Raw genomic sequence first — 21,913 nt, 5'->3', positions numbered from 1 at the left:
TGGCACTGCATGTGAAGTATCAAAATAACTATGCAAAGCAAAAAACGTCTGAAAGCAAATAAAATTTTGAAAAAAAAAAAACAAAACAAAAACCCAAAACAACAAAATCCTGTCTTAAAATCAGGCTTAAAAAAGTTTAACAAACATAGCCAAGTAAACACAGCTAGATTTTTAAAGATCTACAATCCACCTTTATATACTAGTATTCAGTTTGTTTCTTAAGAGGGAGACTAGTCCTGCAAAGGGAACACTTTCCAGTTTAGCCGACCCCAGAAGATAAACAATATTAATATATATGTACTTGCTTTTATTTGTGTCTGTTGCCCCCACAGCCCTGCTGTTTTACATATTCATTTCTAAAAACAACAACTACATTCAGAAATACACATCTGAACAGGATAAAAGCATATTATTCATGAACAGTTGTTTATTTCAGGGGTCCGCCAAACTAAACTCTATCCCCAGCAAATATATAGAGATGAACTTGTAAGTCTTGCAATTCCGTGAATACCTTTATGGGAAAAAAAACAACAGCATTCTAATCATTCCTTGGGAACCTTAGTATACATATGAGCCGCGTCATGACAAAACCAAAGTAATGCTATTGCGACCAGCATGGATCCAGACCAGCCTGCGCATTCGCGCAGTCTGATCAGGATCCATGCTGTTCGCTTAAAAACCCTATTACAAGTAGAGAAACTGATACGAACAGCATGGATCCTGATCAGACTGCGCCGATGCACAGGCTGGTCTGGATCCATGCTGGTCGCAAACGCATTACGTTAGTTTTGTCGTGAAGAGGCTCATATTAATTTGTTTAACCACTATATAGAAGCAGGCCAGCCTGCATACCTTTCTAGTCGTTTATAAATTTGTCACATCATACAGTTTCAATAATTTCTAGAATTCATATCCTGTACTTAGAAAACCTTAAGTTTCCAAAGTTATCAATTAACATTATTATAATGAATGAACATTTCAAATGAGATCCAAGACACTACTTTAAAAATCTACTTTTGAACATCAATTATTTGTAACCTGATGAACTAATCATGCAATAATACAAACTGCAAAACCTTTGTATAAAGCCAGGTTAGCCTGTAAATCTGTTCAAATTGACCAGGTTATATTCTGATGACTTAAAAGGTTGCGATAATTAATAATTCTTTTAACAACTAATACATTGTTAAAAAGTTCAAAGCAGGGAAAAAAGTCTATTACAGTACACAAATTCAGCATTGTAAAAGTTAAAATGAAATGATTTCAAAAAAAATTTCATGTACAATAACCTTTGATTTCATTAACAAAACCTCAGTACTTACATATATATTCAATTCATACAAAGTCAATTTATCCAATAATTCGAGTCAGAGTGCCAAATATTTACCTTACAGAATCAACCCATACTGTCAACACATCAAATCTTAAACCCTAACCCTTCTGTATTTCTTTAGTGGACTTGTCCGCCTTCATGATTGAAACTGACCATTATCAGTTTTGGGGGGCATCAAGATAAAAAAAAAATGTTGGTCAGCCACAGCCTGGTAATAGTGCAGGGACACCCAGGCTGGCCTGGCTCTTGACTGATGATAAATGCTGATCACTTTCAAGTCCAACAAGTTAAGTGTTTATTTCAGGTTAAGTGTTTATTTTAGGTCAAGTGTTTATTTCAAAAGATACACCTTCAACAATATAACATTTAACTAGAATTTGTGAACATAAAAAAACAGTGTTATCTTCAAATATCATATACCTAACAAATCTACCACGTAGTGAAGCACTCCAACATATAAATATACAGCACCTTGTTATATCAAAATAAAACCATACCCTAACAGTGTGAGAAAAACAAGTTTATGTTATAAACACACTAACATACATAACTGTTAAACTTTCAATACAAATTTGATTATAAAAGTGTACTTGCCAATAACTTTTATACCAATTTGTAAACAAAATAGTTTTTACCAATAAAATTTATACCAACTTGTTTACAAAATTATACCAAATTGTATCTTTGCTAAACAGTCTTTGGTTGTTTTTTTTTTTCCCAAAAATGTTAAAACATTTATTTACTGTACACAAATCACACAACATTTAGTTCAATCAATGTTTATATAGTCGCAGATAATCCTCAACGTGATTTACTATAAAATCCAAGACTTCTTTGAAAAAAAAAGTCACATGAAAAATCTTGTCAGTAACTACAGAGGACATGTTATTGCATATTAACTTGTGTATACATGTAGTCCATCCCCTGCTTCTTACCTCAGGAAAATTGTGATATATTGTGTCCAAAAGGTCAACAAAACAGTTCTCTATGCAAAGATAGTTTTTGCAATGAAAAATAATACATGTAATAATAATAATAACAACACAAGAGAGAAATTGCTAGCAGGAATCACATCACCATACATGTTTACAAAAACAAGGGGACAAGAGTAAAACTCAAGTACACGTACTTATACAATCATATAACATTTTTAAAGAAAAAAAAAAACCCAACAAAAACATAAAGGAAATAAAAGATTCAACACAACATAGATATAATACTGGCAATAAATAATCCATGAAATAAAATAAGCTTATAAAACCCAATGCTTCATCCTTAATCCATAATACCTAGCTAAACATCTTTAATGGACTTTTCCTGAAATTTCAAAAATTCCATCTTGAAAGTAAAGCACATTTTTGGGTATTTGTCAAATTTCAATAAACCAAAATGAATTTCTGGCATTTCTCAGGAAAATATCATCAAAGGTCAAGTAATAGAATGAAGATGACTCTTCCCAAGTCATCAATTATTTAATTCCAGGGCATATCATACAACAATCAATTGCTAACAAGTAAATCACAACACGTGTGTCTAATACAGTATACATCACAGACAAGAACATATTCAGATCTTACAATAGTAAGCAAAAATATTTCTAACACTTGACAAAGAAAATTGTTTTACTGCCACAACAATATTATTGATGCAAGTCGTATGAAGATTCTATATTTTTAATGGATACAATGTTAATTAACTCATGCATTTGCAAATACATGTATATTTATGTAGTTATATATATTTATAACTTTACAATTTTTTTTTTTGGTATAAACTTAATAAATTTAATAATTTTAATATCAATAATTATAATTTATGTTGTAAATTTATTTCAATTACTCTAGAATCAGCATCCTGGATTAATCAGAACTGGTGTAACATGAAGCAGGGTTTGTACAGACATCCAGTGCCAAAATTCAAGGACTTTTTAAGCACTTTTTATCATTTTTTAAGCACTATCTAAGAAAGGGTCTCAAATTTAAGCCCATTTAAGACTGTACGAACCCTGTGAAGAAGCATAATCATATACCATGTCAAGCTTGTACCCTTGACATTCAGGAGCCGCAGGTATAATTTAGCTACACATTTTGATATTCGATGACAAATGACATGAGAAACGTGATACATACAATAAAATGGTTGAAACATTTCTTGCATTAAAATAAATTTCTAATACAAAACAGTCAATAATGCATTGAAAAACCCAAATCATAAAAGCTGGATACAAAAAAAAATGCCTTAAAAGACCACTGAGTTTTATTTGTCTGCCACGGTAAAATCCAGCATAAAATGATTCTTTTCGCAAAAAGCCCAGCAATTTTTTCAGGTATTTTTCCTTCTTACCAATTTTTTTTATCAATGAAACAAGTTTTGTGAATTCACTTAATTTATTAGTGGGGATGAAATTTCGTGGTTTTGTCACAAAGAACAAATTTTGTGGGTTCTTAAATTTGTGGACTGTTTATTTTCTTAAAAAAGTATAATGTAAATAATGCAATGCAATATAATCTTACAGCAGATGACAGGAAAATTTCGTTGGATATTAAATATTAATGAAAACCACGGAAATTAGTTCTCCACAAACTAGAACTGCCACTATCATGGCGTGAATACCCCCGCATACCACTTTGTCAGAATCAACAGTGGCCATTTAGAGCTCAAGGACAACCTCCCTGCCAAATCTGAGGTTACTAAGCCAGTGCATTGCTAAATTATGTATTCTACATGCTTCAAATGTGAAAATGTCAAAATCAATACATTGCGGACAGGACATTCTTTAGCAAATGAGAAGAAAAGCTTTTTTTTTGTCAAGGTCCCTGTGACCTTGACTTTTGACCCAGTGACCTCAAAATCAATAGGGGTCACCTTATAGTCATGATCAACATCCATGCCAAATATGAAGACTGTGGGTCAAAGGAATCTAAAGTTATTGGGCAGACAAACGTTTTGAAGTCAAAGTCCCTGTGACCTTGACCTTTGACCTGGTGACCTCAAAATCAATAGGGGTCATCTACTAATCATGACTAACCTCCATTCCAAATATGAAGACTGTGGGTCAAAGGAATCTTAAGTTATTGGGCGGACAAGCTTTTTGAAGTCAAGGCCCCTGTGACCTTGACCTTTGACCTGGTGACCTCAAAATCAATAGGGGTCATCTACTAATCATGACTAACCTCCATGCCAAATATGAAGACTGTGGGTCAAAGGAATCTTAAGTTATTGGGCGGACAAGCTTTTTGAAGTCAAGGCCCCTGTGACCTTGACCTTTGACCTGGTGACCTCAAAATCAATAGGGGTCATCTACTAATCATGACTAACCTCCATGCCAAATATGAGGACTGTGTGTCAAAGGAATCTTAAGTTATTGGGTGGACAAGCTTTTTGAAGTCAAGGCCCCTGTGACCTTGACCTTTGACCTGGTGACCTCAAAATCTATAGGGGTCATCTACTAATCATGACTAACCTCAATGCAAAATATGAAGACTATGGGTCAAAGGAATCTAAAGTTATTGGGCAGACAAGCTTTTTGAAGTCAAGGCCCCAGTGACCTTGACCTTTGACCTCAAAATCAATAGGGGTCATCTACTAATCATGACTAACCTCAATGCAAAATATGAAGACTATGGGTCAAAGGAATCTAAAGTTATTGGGCGGACAAGCTTTCTGAAGTCAAGGCCCCTGTGACCTTGACCTTTGACCTGGTGACCTCAAAATCAATAGGGGTCATCTACTAATCATGACTAACCTCAATGCCAAATATGAAGACTGTGGGTCAAAGGAATCTTAAGTTATTGGGCGGACAAGCTTTTTGAAGTCAAGGCCCCTGTGACCTTGACCTTTGACCTGGTGACCTCAAAATCAATAGGGGTCATCTACTAATCATGACTAACCTCAATGCAAAATATGAAGACTATGGGTCAAAGGAATCTAAAGTTATTGGGCGGACAAGCTTTTTGAAGTCAAGGCCCCTGTGACCTTGACCTTTGACCTGGTGACCTCAAAATCAATAGGGGTCATCTACTAATCATGACTTACCTCCATGCTAAATATGACGACTGTAGGTCAAAGGAATCTTAAGTTATTGGGCGGACAAGCTTTTTGAAGTCAAGGCCCCTGTGACCTTGACCTTTTACCTAGTGACCTCAAAATCAATAGGGGTCATCTACTTATCATGACTAACCTCAATGCCAAATATGAAGACTAAGGGTCAAAGGAATCTCAAGTTATTGGGCGGACAAGAAAAAACCGATGGACGGCCGGACGGCCGGAGAGCCGGACGGCCGGACGGACAAGCTGATTCCAGTATACCCCCCTTACAACTTTGTTGTGCGGGGGTATAAAAATAATGATTTTGCAGTATTAGACTTCACATAAAATTTTTAAGAAACAAAACAAGGTTTTCACAATCTAATAATATAACCCAATCTAAAACAAGACATAAACATATTATTATATAAGTTTTAACATTACATTATAATTGTACATACTTTGAACAAAAACATAAATATTTCTTGAGACAGAATTGCAGATTCATTTTCTTATATATATATATTACACTACTTTCTGAGCTAACTTTCAAAACACAAGGGTTAAGAATAATCAGTGTTAGAAAAGTCATAATCAATTTTTACCATTTTCCAATAATTTGAACTACATTTTGACAAAAATATAGCATTTATGAATGATCTTCAAAAATGAAAGAGATATGTCAACAATATTTCTATTATTTATCAGTTTTTATATATATAAGAAAAATATGACAAGTAAACATCAACTATTGACCTAAAGGTAATATATTACCATGATGATCTGTTTTCCTCCTTTAAGATGGTTGGGCAACACTAGTACTATTAAGATCTTTCGGAAAATTTCCAACTTTACAAAGAGGAGAACGAAAGGCACCCTTCTGTGCATTATTTTAAGATCTTCAGGTATATGTCCAACCTTACAAAGAGGGAAAACCCAAGGCTCCCGTCTGTGCTTTATCTAAAGATCTTTAGGTGAATTTCCAACTTTACAAAGAGAAAAAACCCAAGACAGCCTTCTGTTCATTATTTTGTATACAAACCAGTTCTTAGCATCAACCTTTAGTTAAATGAGATGTATAGTTAAATGAGATGTATAGGCTCTCAACAACTACACTGGAAAGACACTGCACTGTCTAATGATGATTTATGAATGAATGGGTTGATTTAGTGATGCAGAGTTATGAGATACATTCTGACACTATTTTTTCCTAGGAGTCTGGGTCCACCTCGCCAGGGTTTAGCCACATTTGTCTGTAAAGAAAAACAATTGAGAGGTTACTAAAACTTTTTCACAAAGGTATAGTAAAGGTTGACATTTATTTTTACTTAGAAACAAGAAATAAAAGTTATATTTTAACTGACTGTCACTATTATTTTGAAAGCGTTTTTTTTTTCATTTTTTCCCCCAAGTAATTCCAACCCACTTTAATTGCCTCTTACAATCACTCTTGAATGAAAGTTTTTTTCTGATGCCTCAACCCTTAAAGGCAACCCCTCAGTCAAAAGGTGTTTACAACAAGATTGCATTTGAGAAAAATGCTATGCCACCGCATTAATACCTAAGCTCTAGGCCTTTTGGGCATTTACAAGAAGGTATTTTAAGTTTTTGAAGCCTTGTACCTTGTACCTACAGACAATAAGATTTTTATATTTTTTACTATATGTATATATTGAAAATCAATGACCCCCGGGGCGGGGGCAATTTTGACCCCAGGGCTATAATTTGAACAATCTTGCTAGAGGTTCACTACACAATGTTTCATGCAAAATATCTAACCTCTAGCATTTGTCAATTGCTAGAAGAAATTTTTTTAAAGTTTTTACTATATACATATATACGAAAACCAATGACCCCCGGGGCAGGGCCGATTTTGACCCCAGGGCTATAATTTGAACAATCTGGGTAGAGGTCTACAACACAATGCCTTATGCTCTAGGCCTTTTGGGTCTTTACAAGTAGGTATTTAAAGTTTTTACTATATGTACATGTAGTGAAAATCAATGACCCCCGGGGCGGGGCCAATTTTGACCCTAGGGCTATAATTTGAACAATCTTGGTAGAGGTCTACCAGGCAATGCCTTATGCAAAATACCTAAGCTCTAGGCTATTTGGGTCTTTACAATAAGGTATTTTAAGTTTTTACTATATGTACATATAGTGAAAATCATTATGACCCCGGGGCAGGGCCGATTTTGACCCCAGGGCTATAATTTGAACAATCTTGGTAGAGGTCTACCAGACAATGCCTTATGCAAAATATCTAAGCTCTAGGCCTTTTGGGTCTTTACAAGAAGATTTTTTAAATTTATTCTTATAATTCCTTTTGGTTGCCATGGCAACCAGATTTCTGCATGGAATGAAATTCTTTGAACAACTTTGGAAGCCCTTCACCCAAGGATCAATCCTGCCAAGTTTGGTTGAAATTGGACTATTGGTTTTTCACAAGAAGATTTTTTACGTTCACTATATAATCTATATAACAATGACCTGGGGCGGGGCCTATTTTGACCCCAGGGCTATAATTTGAACAATGTTGGTAGAGGTCTACCAGACAATGCCTTATGCAAAATATCTAAGCTCTAGGCTATTTGGGTCTTTACAATAAGGTATTTTAAGTTTTTACTATATGTACATATAGTGAAAATCAATGACCCCGGGGCGGGGCCGATTTTGACCCCAGGGCTATAATTTGAACAATCTTGGTAGAGGTCTACCAGACAATGCCTTATGCAAAATATCTAAGCTCTAGGCCTTTTGGGTCTTTACAAGAAGATTTTTTAAATTTGTTCTTATAATTCCTTTTGGTTGCCATGGCAACCAGATTTCTGCATGGAATGAAATTCTTTGATCAACTTTGGAAGCCCTTCACCCAAGGATCAATCCTGCCAAGTTTGGTTGAAATTGGACTATTGGTTTTTCACAAGAAGATTTTTTACGTTCACTATATAATCTATATAACAATGACCCGGGGCGGGGCCTATTTTGACCCCAGGGCTATAATTTGAACAATGTTGGTAGAGGTCTACCAGACAATGCCTTATGCAAAATATCTAAGCTCTAGGCTATTTGGGTCTTTACAATAAGGTATTTTAAGTTTTTACTATATGTACATATAGTGAAAATCAATGACCCCGGGGCGGGGCCGATTTTGACCCCAGGGCTATAATTTGAACAATCTTGGTAGAGGTCTACCAGACAATGCCTTATGCAAAATATCTAAGCTCTAGGCCTTTTGGGTCTTTACAAGAAGATTTTTTAAATTTGTTCTTATAATTCCTTTTGGTTGCCATGGCAACCAGATTTCTGCATGGAATGAAATTCTTTGAACAACTTTGGAAGCCCTTCACCCAAGGATCAATCCTGCCAAGTTTGGTTGAAATTGGACTATTGGTTTTTCACAAGAAGATTTTTTAAGTTCACTATATAATCTATATAACACACACACACACAAACAAACACACACACAGGTGAATCGCTATATGCCACCGCATCGCAGATGCTGCGGTGGCATAAAAACATCATATAATAAAAACTTCTCTGACAATACAATATAACAGGTACCTGGCAGTGAAAGGTTTTCAGACTGAAAGATTAATAAAACAAGAGGGCCATGATGGCCCTAGATCGCTCACCTGACCCATCAAACTCATCCAAACAATTACCTAGACAAGCATTCTGACCAAGTCTCATGACAGGCGAGTCAAAAATGTGACCACTACAGTGTTAACAAGGATTATCCATATTTGAGCAGTGTGACCTAGTTTTTTACCCAGGTGACCCATATTCAAACTTGACCTAGAAATCATCAAAACAAACTTTCAGACCAATTTCCAGGATACTTGGATCAAAACAGTAGCGAGTAGAGTGTTAACAAGATTTTTCTATTTTTAGCTCCGGTGACCTAGTTTCACATGCAATTTCGAACTCATCCGAGCAATTACGGTGTACCTAGACAAGCATCCTGACCAAGTTTGATGATAATTGAGTAGAAAATGTGACCACTAGAATGTTAACAATGTTTTTCCATATTTGGGCGGTGTGACCTAGTTTTTCATCCAAGATGACCCATGTTCGAACTTGACTTAGAAATCATCAAAACAAACTTTCAGACCAATTTACAGGATATTTGGATCAAAACAGTAGCCACTAGAGTGTTCACAAGATTTTCCATTTTTAGCTCCTGTGACCTAGTGTTTCATCCGAGATGACCAATTTTCGAACTCATCCTAGTTATCACCTAGAAAAACATCCTGACCAAGTTTGATGATGATTGAGGCAAAATTGTGACCTCTAGAGTGTTAACAAGGTTTTTCTATTTTTAGCTCAGGTGACCTAGTTTTTCATCAAGGATTACCTATGTTCAACTCATCCAAGCTATCACCTTGATAAGCATCCTGACCAAGTTTTGATGATGATTGAGGGCAAAAATGTGACCGCTAGAGTGTTAACAAGGTTTTTCTACTTTTAGCTCCAGTGACCTACTTTTTCATCCGATATGACCCATGTTCGAACTCATCCAAGCTATCACTTAGACAAGCTTCCTGACAAAGTTTGATGATGATTGATGCAAAAATGTGACCGCTAGAGTGTTAACAAGGTTTTTCTATTTTTAGCTCCGGTGACCTACTTTTTCATCCGAGATGACCCATGTTCGAAACTCATCCAAGCTATCACCTTAGACACCTAGACAAACATCCTGACCAAGTTTTGATGATGATTGAGGCAAAATTGTGACCTCTAGAGTGTTAACAAGGTTTTTTTTCTACTTTTATCTTCGGTGACCTACTTTTTCATCCGAGATGACCCATGTTCGAACTCATCCAAGCTATCACCTAGACAAACATCCTGACCAAGTTTGATGATAATTGAGGCAAAATTGTGACCGCTGGAGTGTTAACAAGGTTTTTCTATTTTTAGCTCTTGTGACCTAGTTTTTCATCCGAGATGACCCATGTTCGAACTCATCCAAGCTATCAACTAGATAAGCATCCTGATTAAGTTTGATGATGATTAAGGCAAAAATGTGACCGCTGGAGTGTTAACAAGGTTTTTCTATTTTTAGCTCCAGTGACCTAGTTTTTCATCCGAGATGACCCATGTTCGAACTCATCCAAGCTATCAACTAGATAAGCATCCTGATTAAGTTTGATGATGATTAAGGCAAAAATGTGACCGCTGGAGTGTTAACAAGGTTTTTCTATTTTTAGCGCCAGTCACCTACCTTTTCATCCGAGATGACCCATGTTCGAACTCATCCGAGCTATCACCTAGACAAGCATCCTGACCAAGTTTGATGATGATTGAGGCAAAAATGTGACCGCTAGAGTGTTAACAAGGTTTCTCTATTTTTAGCTCCGGTGACCTACTTTTTCATCCGAGATGACCCATGTTCGAACTCATCCAAGCTATCACCTAGACAAACATCCTGACTAAGTTTGATGATGATTGAGGCAAAAATGTGACCTCTAGAGTGTTAACAAGGTTTTTCTATTTTTAGCTCTTGTGACCTAGTTTTTCATCCGAGATGACCCATGTTCGAACTCATCCGAGCTATCAACTAGATAAGCATCCTGACCAAGTTTGATGATGATTGAGGCAAAAATGCGACCGCTAGAGTGTTAACAACAAAATGTGAACGGACGGACAACGGACAATCATCGATCCTAAAAGCTCACCCTGAACATGCTCAGGTGAGCTAAAAAGCAATACACACATTATCAATGGCGCTTACAACCCATGTTAATTACCAAAAAGTGGTCAAAATATACATGAATAGCCCTAACTGCGTTAGTAACGCAATAGAAATATAGTTGTAAATACTGAAAAATCAGTCATTAATGGCACATAAAATATAAAATATTACTTGAATCTTGTATCCTTTCACTATTCCTAAAACCTAGTACATTTTTCTCAAGTTTGTTTTTATTGAGATATTTTGACTCATCTGGAGGCATGTAGCTTTAAAAACAAATTCTGAATTTAAGGTATTTTTGGCCATTTTTTACAATGTAAGTCTGGTGGAAAAATAGAGTAAATAGGCCTGTAAGGAAATAGATCTTTCGTCCTCAAGTTAATCCTGTCCCATGTATACACTTATGCTTCAAGGCGAGATTAATTTAGCTAAACCCAAGTAAATAGTTAAATATGTAATGTAAAGTAATGTAAATTAATGTAATGTAATGTAATGTAGTACTCAGGCCAGAAAATCATCAAGAATGCTAAGCTGAGCTTCTTAGGCAGATTTGGTAGACATGACTCTAGACTTGTCACTTCAGAGAGAAAGCTATGAGATACAAGGGAATCTGGGAACCAGTCCCTAGCTCTTATTGAAAAGACCCTTTGATTCTTTTACATGCCCAGTGAATAGCACTGATACATGGGAGGATTACCTGGGCTTCTTACCAGTACACCTCTGGTTAGGTGGGAAACACTGAAAGTGTCTCTGAAAAAACCCAAGGGTGTTACTCAGGATTAAACGTGGGACCTCGAGAGTGACATCCAGTGGTCTAACCAACTGAGCTAACTCGCAACCTCTATATATGCAGTCAAAATAAGTATTATGCAATAGATCCTACAAATTCAGTTTTATCATTCTGCTTGACTACTTTGACATTCTTGTCGTTCATTCTAATACATGTATATAAAATCATATGTTTTAAACTCTTTTTTACTATTCTATATTAAGGTTTCAAAAAAAAAAACCAATCGCAGTCAGCCATTTATTGCTACATCTAATATGTTGAAATAAAGAAAAAAAAAGAAATAATTTATAATAATACATAAACTGAGAAAAGATTCTTAAGTTTATTTATTTATCAGGAGGCAGCTTTCAAATAATGTACATTCTGGCACGTGCATTTGAATACTTTTGTCCTACTATTGTACCGGAAATAAATTTTAGATTACATTCAAAACAACATGTGAAACTTGTTTGGGAAAATTACTAATTGTATGTATACTTGACATTATTATGATTAGATTTAATGATGTAATGGTACAATGTATCAAGTATCTCTCCTTAAAACACTTGAGGAAAAAATAACTGGTGCCATTTCATTTCAATGCGTCTTGTATTTGTTTCTTTTGACAGGCAAGAGAACAGTTCACAACCTCTTAAGAATAAGAGCATTTAAGTAGTTATTTTAAATTAATGTATAAACAATACATTCTTTCGATCGAGAGAAAATTTATCATCATAAACTGAAAGAATAGTGAACGAATGGGATAAAATTTTGTTCTTAAGAATAAAGGAATCGGATTGTTTCAAGTTGTTTTCAAATTATTCTAAACTGATATGGGCAAATATTTTGTACCAGCTTCAAGAAATATTTACATATAAATATGCAGTTGTTTGGTAAAGTAACAGTCATTCTCTTCAGTGTATTTGCTTTGACGAGTTCAGCAAACGAATTTGATCGTCTAAAGTTAAGGGTAAAACATTTAGAAACTAGACTTAATACCGAGTTTACGTTTAGAGATGAAGATATTGCTGAAATTACAGGACGACTGGATGACATAGATAAAGTGTTAAATGCTACAATTGGAAAAGATCGGCCTGTTTCTTCAGTTGCATCAAAAGCTGGTGACATTGATTTTAAAACAGTGGATACATTGAAAGAGGATTTCACTAGACTTAGGGCAGCCTTCACCAAGGAAAAAACTGAAATTGTAAGAATTCAACGGGAAATTCCAAAGATTGAAAACAATTTGATATCCCTAAACAAAATGTTATAGATTATTGTGAAATTGCTGTTAATAACACTGATCAATTACTCACTAATTTTGAAAAGGTCCAAAATGTGCACGAAGACATATTAACGCCTGAAATTAAAGCGTCTAAAAGTATGGCTGAACAAGTACAACTAAACACAGAAAATTATATGAAAATATCTAAACAAATTGATAACATTGAAACACTTGTTACTGTTTCATTAATGCACAGTGGTTACTCATTCTGGAGTTCCCTCTGTCGTTTGTTAAGAACAATTAATCAGAAGGAAAATAAAATTTACAATCATCGAAAAGGTTTGGAAATTTATTGTGACCAAACTACAGACGGTGGGGGCTGGGTAGTATTTCAAAGAAGACTAAATGGTACAACAGATTTTTATCGAAACTGGAATGAGCATAAAAACGGCTTTGGTGATCTGAATGGCGAGTTCTGGCTCGGCAATGAACATTTGAGTCTACTGACATCAGATGGCAGACATGAGCTGAGAATAGATATGGAAGATTTTGAGGGAAACAGTGCATATGCCAAGTATAGTAAGTTCAAGGTATATCAAGAAGAAGACAATTACAAACTGGAGGTGAGTGGATACAGTGGAACTGCTGGAGATTCTCTTGATTATCATAATGGAATGATGTTCTCAACATATGATAGAGATCAGGATACAGCCTCAGACAATTGTGCGAAAAGTTGGCATGGTGCATGGTGGTATAAGAGTTGCCACTATTCCAATCTTAATGGACAGTATTATAACCAGCCTGGCAAAATGGATTATACTGGAATTAACTGGCGGTATTGGAAGAATAATAGCTACAGTTTGAAAAAAGTAGAAATGAAATTCCGTTAAGATGACAAACTGAGATATTATCACAGTTATAAAGTTTATAAAATAATATGTTTGTAGTATTTTGTTATGTAAACTTTAAAGAAATATTTCTTGCGATAGCTTATCAAGAAAAAAGACTGCACACATGCATAGTGGAATCACTGTCAGGTTGACTTATTCCATATATACCTTGTCAATTGCAAATGCTACCTGACATTATATAGTGCCTCATACATACATATATACATGTATGTATTGATTCCAATTCTTCAAACTTTGTGAATATCGCGCAGACATTTACACTATATATATGTGGTCATTCAAAAAATTTCTTTCAGAGTAATAATAAGGCAGGCAAAGTGTGACTATAGAATTAATATATATTTATATATTTTTTTTATTATAATTTTTTTTTTTTTTTCTTTTTTTGGAACCATGTTAAGGCCCCTGTATTTCAAGAAAAGTATACATGAAAACATGAAACATGAAAAGACTACAATATAAACAAGATAACTATAGAATTTACATTGATAGATAATTGATAAAAATATATGTCTTTTTTGAAAATATAAGATATTTTATAAAGTTAAGAGGTTCATTTATTTATATAATTACCAGTACACAAGAAAAGGGGCAGAGAAAGTGGGGAAAAAATTTCTCTGTATGGATTTTATTAAGATACCAAACAATCAATTACATTTATCCAGCAATTTTCAAGGTCTTCTTATGTATAATTGTGTGTAATGTAACAGGTCTTTCTATTTTAATCTGTTTTAAAACTTCCTTTTGAAGATATTAATGTCTGGAGTTTGTTTCTTTAATTTTTTATTTTTCTGGTATATACGAAGTATTTTGAGAAGAGGAAAATATATGATGTTTTCTTACCTTTAGCATGAAAGACAGATGTAAAAATTGTCATATGTTACATTTTAAATATTGCTATTTCGTTTAAACCATTGTTTGAATAGATTACTCCAGAATATTTGCAATTGCACATTGCCACTCACAAAAAAGATGCTCTATAATTTTAGAATCCATACAGCAAAAATCACAGAGACTAAATTCTGTTAATTTTACATTGAAGGAGAAACTTGTTGTTGCAATGTTCCTATGTAAAACATTAAATTGTTGAAAGTTTTGTAAAAATATTTCTTTGCAGTATACAAAAAGTTTTTGTAAATATTTTGCCATTGAAATTCTGTTTGTGGAAATTGTTCTTCCATTTTATTTGCAATTTGTTTTTTGATTTTCGCACTGTCTCATTTGCTTTTGAATCTGTGTTAACTTTTGACTGATATTGGACATGTTTGTTTTCTTAATGATATCAAAAGTGCTTTATTTCTGTCCACAAAATTTAGTTTTACATTAGTACATATTGCCAAGTTCGGAAAATCAAAAAAAAGGTCTTTTTTACCTTCAAATCTATAGCTAGCGTTTTTAAAAATCTATAGCTAACCTCTCTTTTAAATCCATAGCTAAGCTCTCTTCTAAATCTATAGCTAAATTAATCTCTCTTAAATCTCATAATAGCTAAACGCATTTTAATCTATGGCCAAAATCTTTTAAATTTATAGCTAAACTCTCTTTTAAATCTATAGCTGAACTCTTATTTAAATCTATAGCTGAACTCTTATTTAAATCTATAGCTAAACTCTTGAATCTATAGCTTAACTCTTTTCAATCTATAGATATACACTATTAAATCTATAGCTGAACTCTTTTAAACATATAGCTAAACTCGTTTAAACCTATAGCTTAACTCTTTTAAATCTTTAGCTACATGTATACACTATTAAATCTATAGCTTAACTCTTAAATATATAGTTAAGCTCTTTTAAATCTCTTTAAATCCATACCTAAATTTCTATTTAACCTATAGCTTAACTCTTTTTTTTTCATTCAATTGCTATACTCTATTAAATCTATAGCTAAAATCTTTGAAATATACAGCTTAACTCTTTAAAATATTTAGCTAAACTCTCTTTAACTTTTCACATTTCATTTATTAGATCCCCTGGCTGCCATATAAGGGCTTATTTCCAATATATTTTATACCTAAGATAAGATAAATATCTCATAATTTTATCATCTTCATGAAAACCTGATAAAATTCTTGTAAATTTTGGTGCTTTACTAGTACTGTCCTTCATATGTATAAAAGAATTTGACAATTTAACTTAATCAGCTTTTTATATAGATTTTTTGCATATTGTATGTATAATAACATGACAAATTAACAATGAACACTTCATTTCTTACTTCCTGTCTATATTAATAATCCTCAAACTCCTTGAACAAATAAACATGTGGCTACATAAAAATTGCAAATCATCAAATGGTTAATAAAATGATTAATAAATATTCATACATTATCTCTTTGTTCTATTTTTTTTTCATTCTATCAGATTGAATTTTGTTTACTCATCTAACTGTAGAGGACTTGTGTGCAGCATTGCCGAAACCCGGTAATTAAATGAAATACAGTAGAACTTCGGTAAGTCAAAGTTGGAGGACTTGCGTAAAAACTTCGACACATCGGGACTTCGACTCATGAATCGGTCTTCAAAAATACTTCATAACAAAAATTCAACCCGTGACTAGCCCTAATTATAAGATCTTTAACATAACCTATCTCGTGTTTTTCTTTCGTTCATTAATCTGATATTTACATTATACAATGATAAATATGACATTTTAACTTTTCACGGCTAATGATTTGGACTCCCTGTTTTGACGTAAACAATGAAGTTACAAAAGGCGTAACAATACGAAAGGGCAATAACTAAACCAGCTTAAAGTAAATATTTGGCGTGTGATTATTACGCGACACCAGGTCACGGAAGTACTCAAATGATATTTCTTACTGTTTACATGTTCTTTCAAATACTGCTACGGCAATTAAAATAGTAATAATTAAAGCATTTTTTCACACATTTAAACGCATACAAAAAGCTGTTTGAACACTCGGATGTGTAATTTACACCTGTCAGTAAAGTTGATCGGAAATCGTCTTTCGCGGCCAGAAAAGGTGTGAAAATGTCTCGAGATCGAAGGTGTCAAAATAACCGAATATCTTCGACTTATTTGTGGTAAATTGTACTAGATTAATTCCATACGGACCACGAAAAAAACTTCGACACATCGAAAAAACTTGAAAACATAAAATCTCGACTCATAGATATAGGTTTTTATAAGGAATATATAAGGGAAAAATCGGGACTTTCATTTTACTTCGACACATCGAGAAAATCGACTTATTGAAGTTCGACTCATAGAAGTTCTACTGTAGTAATTATCACTTATGGCATTTCATCATTGAAACATAATTAAAAATCTGTAATTACGGTACTAGCTCATTGCAGTGTATCATTGAAACAAAACAAACTGCCATTTTCACTCATGGCAGTTTATCAGAGAATCAAAATGAAACAGTGTATTCACTCATGACAGTTATCAGTGAATCAAAGAAATGATTATTCACTCATGGAAATTAATCAATGAAACAGATCAAACTACTTATTCACTCACAAATGAATATATATTTTCCCCCTCTTTCATTTTATTTTTTCTTCATTTACTTATTTTTTAAAATTCTTACCTGCGAAAAGCATAAAACCCTTAAAAGTATCTTATTGAAATTTGCTTTTTACAACATTAAATATGTAAAACTGAACTTTATTGATGTTGAAAGATAAAATTCCTCTTTTCAGCAAAACAATGTGAAATTACCCTATCAAAGGGTCCCTGGGCTCAGTTCTTTATATACAAGTATAAGGTCATTATGACCCTACACTATATTTATTCATTTAAGTTTAAACAAAAATGAAACAAAAATGAAATACTATATTTACTCATGGCAATTTGTCATTGAAACAAAAACAAACATGTCAGTTAATCAATGAAACAAAAAATGAAACTTTGTATTTACTCTAGGCAGTTCATCATTGAAATAAAATGAAATACTTTTTTACAGGTTGATATATAAGTCAAATTTCTTACAAACTGGGTAGTTTTTTTTTGCTATTTATAGAAATAATTAAATGAAATATGATATCTTATTATTGACCTTTTTATATAATTTTGTGAAAATTTTAATTTGATTTTAAGATAAAAGCTTTGATTTTTTCTTTTCTACAAAACTGAAGGTATACATTTTATATAAGCATTCATTTAAAAATAGAATTAATCCCTGTAATTACTAGAATATACCCCTGGCTAATTACCTGTAAATAATTATAATATCTAAGCTCTGGTCATGAAAGGGTAAAATTACAAAATGCCCAATTAAAAAGTAGAATGACCAGAAAGAACAACAATATAAGAGGTCATTTCAGCCTGATAGAAAATTCCTTGGGAAAATCAAGGCATGTTACACACAAATTTAGTTTTTTTTTTTTTTTTAATGGATTATATAACAATAATTTATACTTTATTCAGAAATAAAACATTATACGTCCCTCATTTTACATATCTAAATACATTATCACACAGAGAGTTGAAATATCTAAATACATTATCACACAGAGAGTTGAAATATCTAAATACATTATCACACAGAGAGTTGAAATATCTAAATACATTATCACACAGAGAGTTGAAATATCTAAATTTCATTTATCAAACTTCATCACATAGCAAACAATGAATTACAATTGTAAACAACAATGTGTTCTTTTCTGCAAAAAATTGGAAAAAATATTTAATATTATATATGTCAAACTAAAAATGATCACAAATCATAATCAATATTTACAGAAAACATTGTTTTCTAGGGAGGACATGGATTTTTCACTAGCATAATAAGATTTTTATTAAGTGTATGTGAGTCCTGTGATCAACAGTATATTTCACTGAAAAGAGGGGCTATCTTGTTTGAAGACACGTTTTGGCCTGTAAGTAAAGCGTTAATCCTGTCCCATGGATACATGTATGCTACAAGGCGAGATAAATCTAGCTAAACCAAAGTAAATAGTTAAATATGTAATGTAATGTAGTGTAATGTAGTGCTCAGGCCAGAACATTATAAAGGTTGCTAAGCTGAGCTTCGTAGGCCGATTTAGTAGAAATGACTCTAGACTAGTCACTTCAGAGAGAAAGCTATGAGATACAAGGGAATCCGCGGGAACCAGTCCCTAGCTCTTATTGAAAAGACCCTTTGATTCTTTTACATGCCCAGTGTATAGCACTGATACATGCGAGGATTACCTGGGCTTCTTACCAGTACACATCCGGTTAGGTGGGAAACACTGACAGTGTCTCTGAAAAATCCCAAGGGTGTTACTCAGGATCGAACCTGGGACCTCGGGAGTGACATCCAGTGGTCTAACCAACTGAGCTAACTCTCCACCTCTACATATGCAGTCAAAATAAGTATTATGCAATAGATCCTACAAATTCAGTTTTATCATTCTGCTTGACTACTTTGACGTTCTTGTCATTCATTCTAATACATGTATATAAAATCATTTGTTTTAAACTCTTTTTCACTATTCTATATTAAGGTTTAAAAAAAAACAATCTCAGTCAGCCATTTATTGCTACATCTAATATGTTGAAATAAAGAAAAAAAAGAAATAATTTATAATAAATATAAACTGAGGAAAGACCCTTTATTTATTTATCAGGAGGCAGCTTTCAAATAATTTACATTCTGGCATGTGCATTTGAATACTTTTGTCCTATTATTGTACCGGAAATAAATTTTATATTACATTCAAAACATCATGTGAAACTTGTTTGGGAAAATTACTAATTGTATATATACATGTACTTGACATTATATGATTAAATTTAATGATGTAAAGGTACCATGTATCAAGTATTTCTCCTTAAAACACTTAAAGAAAAAATATAATTAGTGCCATTTCGTTTCAATGCATCTTGTAGTTGTTTTCTTTTGACAGGCAAGAGAACAGTTCACAACCTCTTAAGAATAAGAGCATTAAAGTAGTTATTCTAAATTAATGTATAAACAATACATTCTTTCGATCAAGAGAAAATTTATCATCATAAACTGATAGAATAGTGAACAAATGGGATAAAATTTTGTTCTTTAAGAAAAAAGGAAATAGGATTGTTTCAAGTCGTTGTTTTTTTTTTTCAAATTATTCTAAACTGATATGGGCAAATATTTTGTACCAGCTTCAAGAAAGTTTTACAACAAATATTTACATATAAATATGCAGTTGTTTTGTAAAGTAACAGTCATTCTCCTCAGTGTATTTGCTTCGACGAGTTCAGCAAATGAATTTGATCGTCTGAGGTTAAGGGTAAAACATTTAGAAACTAGACTTAATACCGAGTTTACGTTTAGAGACGAAGATATTGCTGAAATTACAGGACGACTAGATGACATAGATAAAGTGTTAAATGCTACTATTGGAAAAGAACGGCCCATTCCTTCAGATGCATTAAAAGCTGGCGACATTGATTTTGAAACAGTGGATACAATGAAAGAGGATTTCACTAGACTTAGGGCAGCCTTCACCGAGGAAAAAACTGAGATTGTAAGATTACGACGGGAAATTCCAAAGATTGAAAACAATTTGATATCCCTCAATAAAGATGTTAAAGATTACTGCGAAGTTGCTGTTAATAACACTGATCATTTATTAACCCGCTTTGAAAAGGTCCAAAATGTGCACAAAGACAAAATAACACCTGAAATTAAAGCTCTGGAAAGTATGGCTGAACAGGTACAACTAAACACTAAACAAATTGAAAACATTGAAACACTTGTTACTGTTATATTAAAGCACAGTGGTTACTCATTCTGGAATTCTCCCTGTAGTTTGTTAAGAAAAATTAATCAGAATGAAAATAAAATTTACAATCATCCAAAAGGTTTTGAAATTTATTGTGACCAAACTACAGACGGTGGGGGCTGGGTAGTATTTCAAAGAAGACTAAATGGTACAACAGATTTTTATCGAAACTGGGCTGATTATAAAAACGGCTTTGGTGATCTGAATGGCGAGTTCTGGCTTGGCAATGAACATTTGAGTCTACTGACATCAGATGGCAGACATGAGCTGAGAATAGATATGGAAGATTTTGAGGGAAACAGTGCATATGCCAAGTATAGTAAGTTCAAGGTATATCAAGAAGAAGACAATTACAAACTGGAGGTGAGTGGATACAGTGGAACTGCTGGAGATTCTCTTGATTATCATAATGGAATGATGTTCTCAACATATGATAGAGAACAGGATACATACTCGGACAATTGTGCGGAAATTTGGCATGGTGCATGGTGGTATAAGAGTTGCCACTTTTCTAATCTAAATGGACAGTATTACAACCAGCCTGGCAAAATGGATTATACTGGAATTAACTGGCGGTATTGGAAGAATAATAGCTACAGTTTGAAAAAAGTAGAAATGAAATTCCGTTAAGATGACAAACTGAGATATTATCACAGTTATAAAGTTTATAAAATAATATGTTTGTAGTATTTTGTTATGTAAACTTTAAAGAAATATTTCTTGCGATAGCTTATCAAGAAAAAAGACTGCACACATGCATAGTGGAATCACTTTCAGGTTGACTTATTAGTCGCCGGTAGAAACCGGCGACTATATTTGTAACAGTTTAATATTATACCTATGGTAGGAGAAGGCATTAATTTCTGTAAATAAAAGCATAACAATTACTGAACAATTAAAAACTACAATTGTTTTCAGTAATCTCAAAAATTCAAACATACAAAAATGTTGCTCAATGAAAATGAAATATTCAAATATTGACATCGTAAAAAGCAACATTACAATTTTTATAAAATGAATAAATGACGTATCCCTATGGACCAGTCATTTAATTTAGGGATGCTTTTACTTTTTTTTAAGTTTCAAGCGTTGCTATTTTATGATAAATAAATCATGCATGATATTTGAAATGACACTTTTAAATTATCTGGTTGTTTGTACCTTATGAGACCTATTCTATTTTTTTATCTTATTTATTATAAACAGTTTCTCCCAGAATCACGTGACTACAC

General features: G+C 33.3%; 3 protein-coding genes across 3 annotated transcripts in view; 2 read left to right on the top strand and 1 right to left on the bottom strand.

Moving 5' to 3' along the window:
- Window positions 1-203: 203 nt before the first annotated feature.
- LOC132718651 (ankyrin repeat and SAM domain-containing protein 6-like) overlaps window positions 204-21,913 on the bottom strand; it is a gene marked incomplete at its 5' end in the record, with an annotated part of 40,203 nt that continues 18,493 nt past the window's right edge. Inside the window, one exon of the mRNA XM_060702367.1 lies at window positions 204-6,612. Within this exon, the coding sequence (XP_060558350.1) occupies window positions 6,570-6,612 (43 nt within the window). The remainder of the gene's footprint in view (window positions 6,613-21,913) is intronic.
- Window positions 13,207-14,275, top strand: LOC132718650 (ficolin-1-like). The gene has a single exon (XM_060702366.1). The coding sequence runs from the start codon at window positions 13,207-13,209 to the stop codon at window positions 13,936-13,938; it is 732 nt and encodes a 243-aa protein (XP_060558349.1). The 3' UTR covers window positions 13,939-14,275.
- Window positions 19,818-21,462, top strand: LOC132718653 (techylectin-5A-like). The gene has a single exon (XM_060702369.1). The coding sequence runs from the start codon at window positions 20,037-20,039 to the stop codon at window positions 21,309-21,311; it is 1,275 nt and encodes a 424-aa protein (XP_060558352.1). The 5' UTR covers window positions 19,818-20,036; the 3' UTR covers window positions 21,312-21,462.

Source organism: Ruditapes philippinarum, unplaced genomic scaffold (assembly GCF_026571515.1).
Source record: "Ruditapes philippinarum isolate M1 unplaced genomic scaffold, ASM2657151v2 ctg4635_1_1_1_1, whole genome shotgun sequence".
In the NCBI taxonomy this organism is placed as follows: domain Eukaryota; kingdom Metazoa; phylum Mollusca; class Bivalvia; order Venerida; family Veneridae; genus Ruditapes; species Ruditapes philippinarum.
This window is presented reverse-complemented; position numbering and strand designations above follow the sequence as displayed.

Bases quoted from the DNA above. Each gene is read 5' to 3' on its own strand.
- LOC132718650 (XM_060702366.1), top strand. From the start codon at position 13,207: ATGGCTGAACAAGTACAACTAAACACAGAAAATTATATGAAAATATCT.
- LOC132718653 (XM_060702369.1), top strand. From the start codon at position 20,037: ATGGGCAAATATTTTGTACCAGCTTCAAGAAAGTTTTACAACAAATAT.